The sequence below is a fragment of the Bison bison genome, unplaced genomic scaffold (assembly GCF_000754665.1).
Source record: "Bison bison bison isolate TAMUID 2011002044 unplaced genomic scaffold, Bison_UMD1.0 scf7180017847006, whole genome shotgun sequence".
NCBI lineage: Eukaryota > Metazoa > Chordata > Mammalia > Artiodactyla > Bovidae > Bison > Bison bison.
In genome coordinates, this window is record NW_011477579.1 from 1 (window position 1) to 1,069 (window position 1,069).

The 1,069-nt window shown below is 50.2% G+C and overlaps 1 protein-coding gene across 1 annotated transcript in view; it reads right to left on the reverse strand.

Moving 5' to 3' along the window:
- Positions 1-17: 17 nt before the first annotated feature.
- LOC104989598 (antigen WC1.1-like) overlaps positions 18-1,069 on the reverse strand; it is a gene marked incomplete at both ends in the record, with an annotated part of 10,142 nt that continues 9,090 nt past the window's right edge. Inside the window, 2 exon segments of the mRNA XM_010841324.1 lie at positions 18-455; positions 554-646. Coding sequence (XP_010839626.1) covers positions 18-455; positions 554-646 — 531 coding nt within the window.

The window sequence follows — 1,069 nt, forward strand, 5'->3', positions numbered from 1 at the left end:
TTCACGTCTGCTGGAACCACAGGTTCCATGGGAGAAAGCCTCCTTCTCTAGTCCTTTCAGCATCTCTCCTTCAGGGCTCCGATCCTCGTCCTCCAGAGCTCCACCCCTTCCCCAAACTGTGGACAGCGTGGAGTGCTGACCTGAGCAGATGAGTCCCGCGTCCTCCTTGTGTCTGCAGTCGTGCTGCCCCCAGCCCCGGGAAGAACACCTTCACACGTGGGACTCCTTTCCTGTGCAGTTCAGGTCGTCCAGCCAGATGGGCCCTGATCCTGCCCCAAAGTGAGCAGAACTCGTGGCATTGAGGACTTGTCCACAGCCCAGCTGCCTGCACACCACGTGGGCATAATCCAGGTCCCAGCCATCATCACAGATGGTGCCCCAGGAGCCCTGGTCAAGGATCTCCACTCTCCCGGCACAGTGACCACCCCGGTCAACCAGGCGGAGCTGTCTGCTGTCTGAGGAGAGAGAAATGGGACAATGGAGTGGTAACGGGTGGTGAGGGGGGAGAGGGGACAATGGGTAAGAAGGGTCTTCTGTCCTGTGGGACCCTCACCTGAGCAGTAGGGGGCGCTCTCCTCTGAGGCTTCAGAGCCTGCTGGTTCGGACACAGAGTCATTGCACTGGGGAAGCACCTGGGTCTGGTTTCCTGCAGAAACACCAATGATCAGAGGGCTGGGAGGGTTAACATAAAGAAAACTAAATTAAGGTTAAAAAATGACCTAGCAGTGGAGCCTGAAATGAAAGCTGTGGCATATTAGTAAAGTTATCATAACTTTAGTATCCACTTTCTCTATGGAGAATTCTGCTTCTGACAGTGCCATAATTTGGGTTTAAGCCAAGTGTTGCACTAAGAATGAGTTGAATAAGGTGTGTTACTCCTAAATCTATCCCTAAGTAGAAGAAGCAAAACAAAATCCTTTCTGAAGAACTTCTACAATTTTTCATCTTCAATGTCTATCATTTAAACAAATACTTATACAAAAGAGATTTCTTGGAAACTCAAGAGGCAAAAGGAAACATCGGAAAGAATATCCTAGGGTATCCAGCTATTAGAGTTACCAGACAGAGA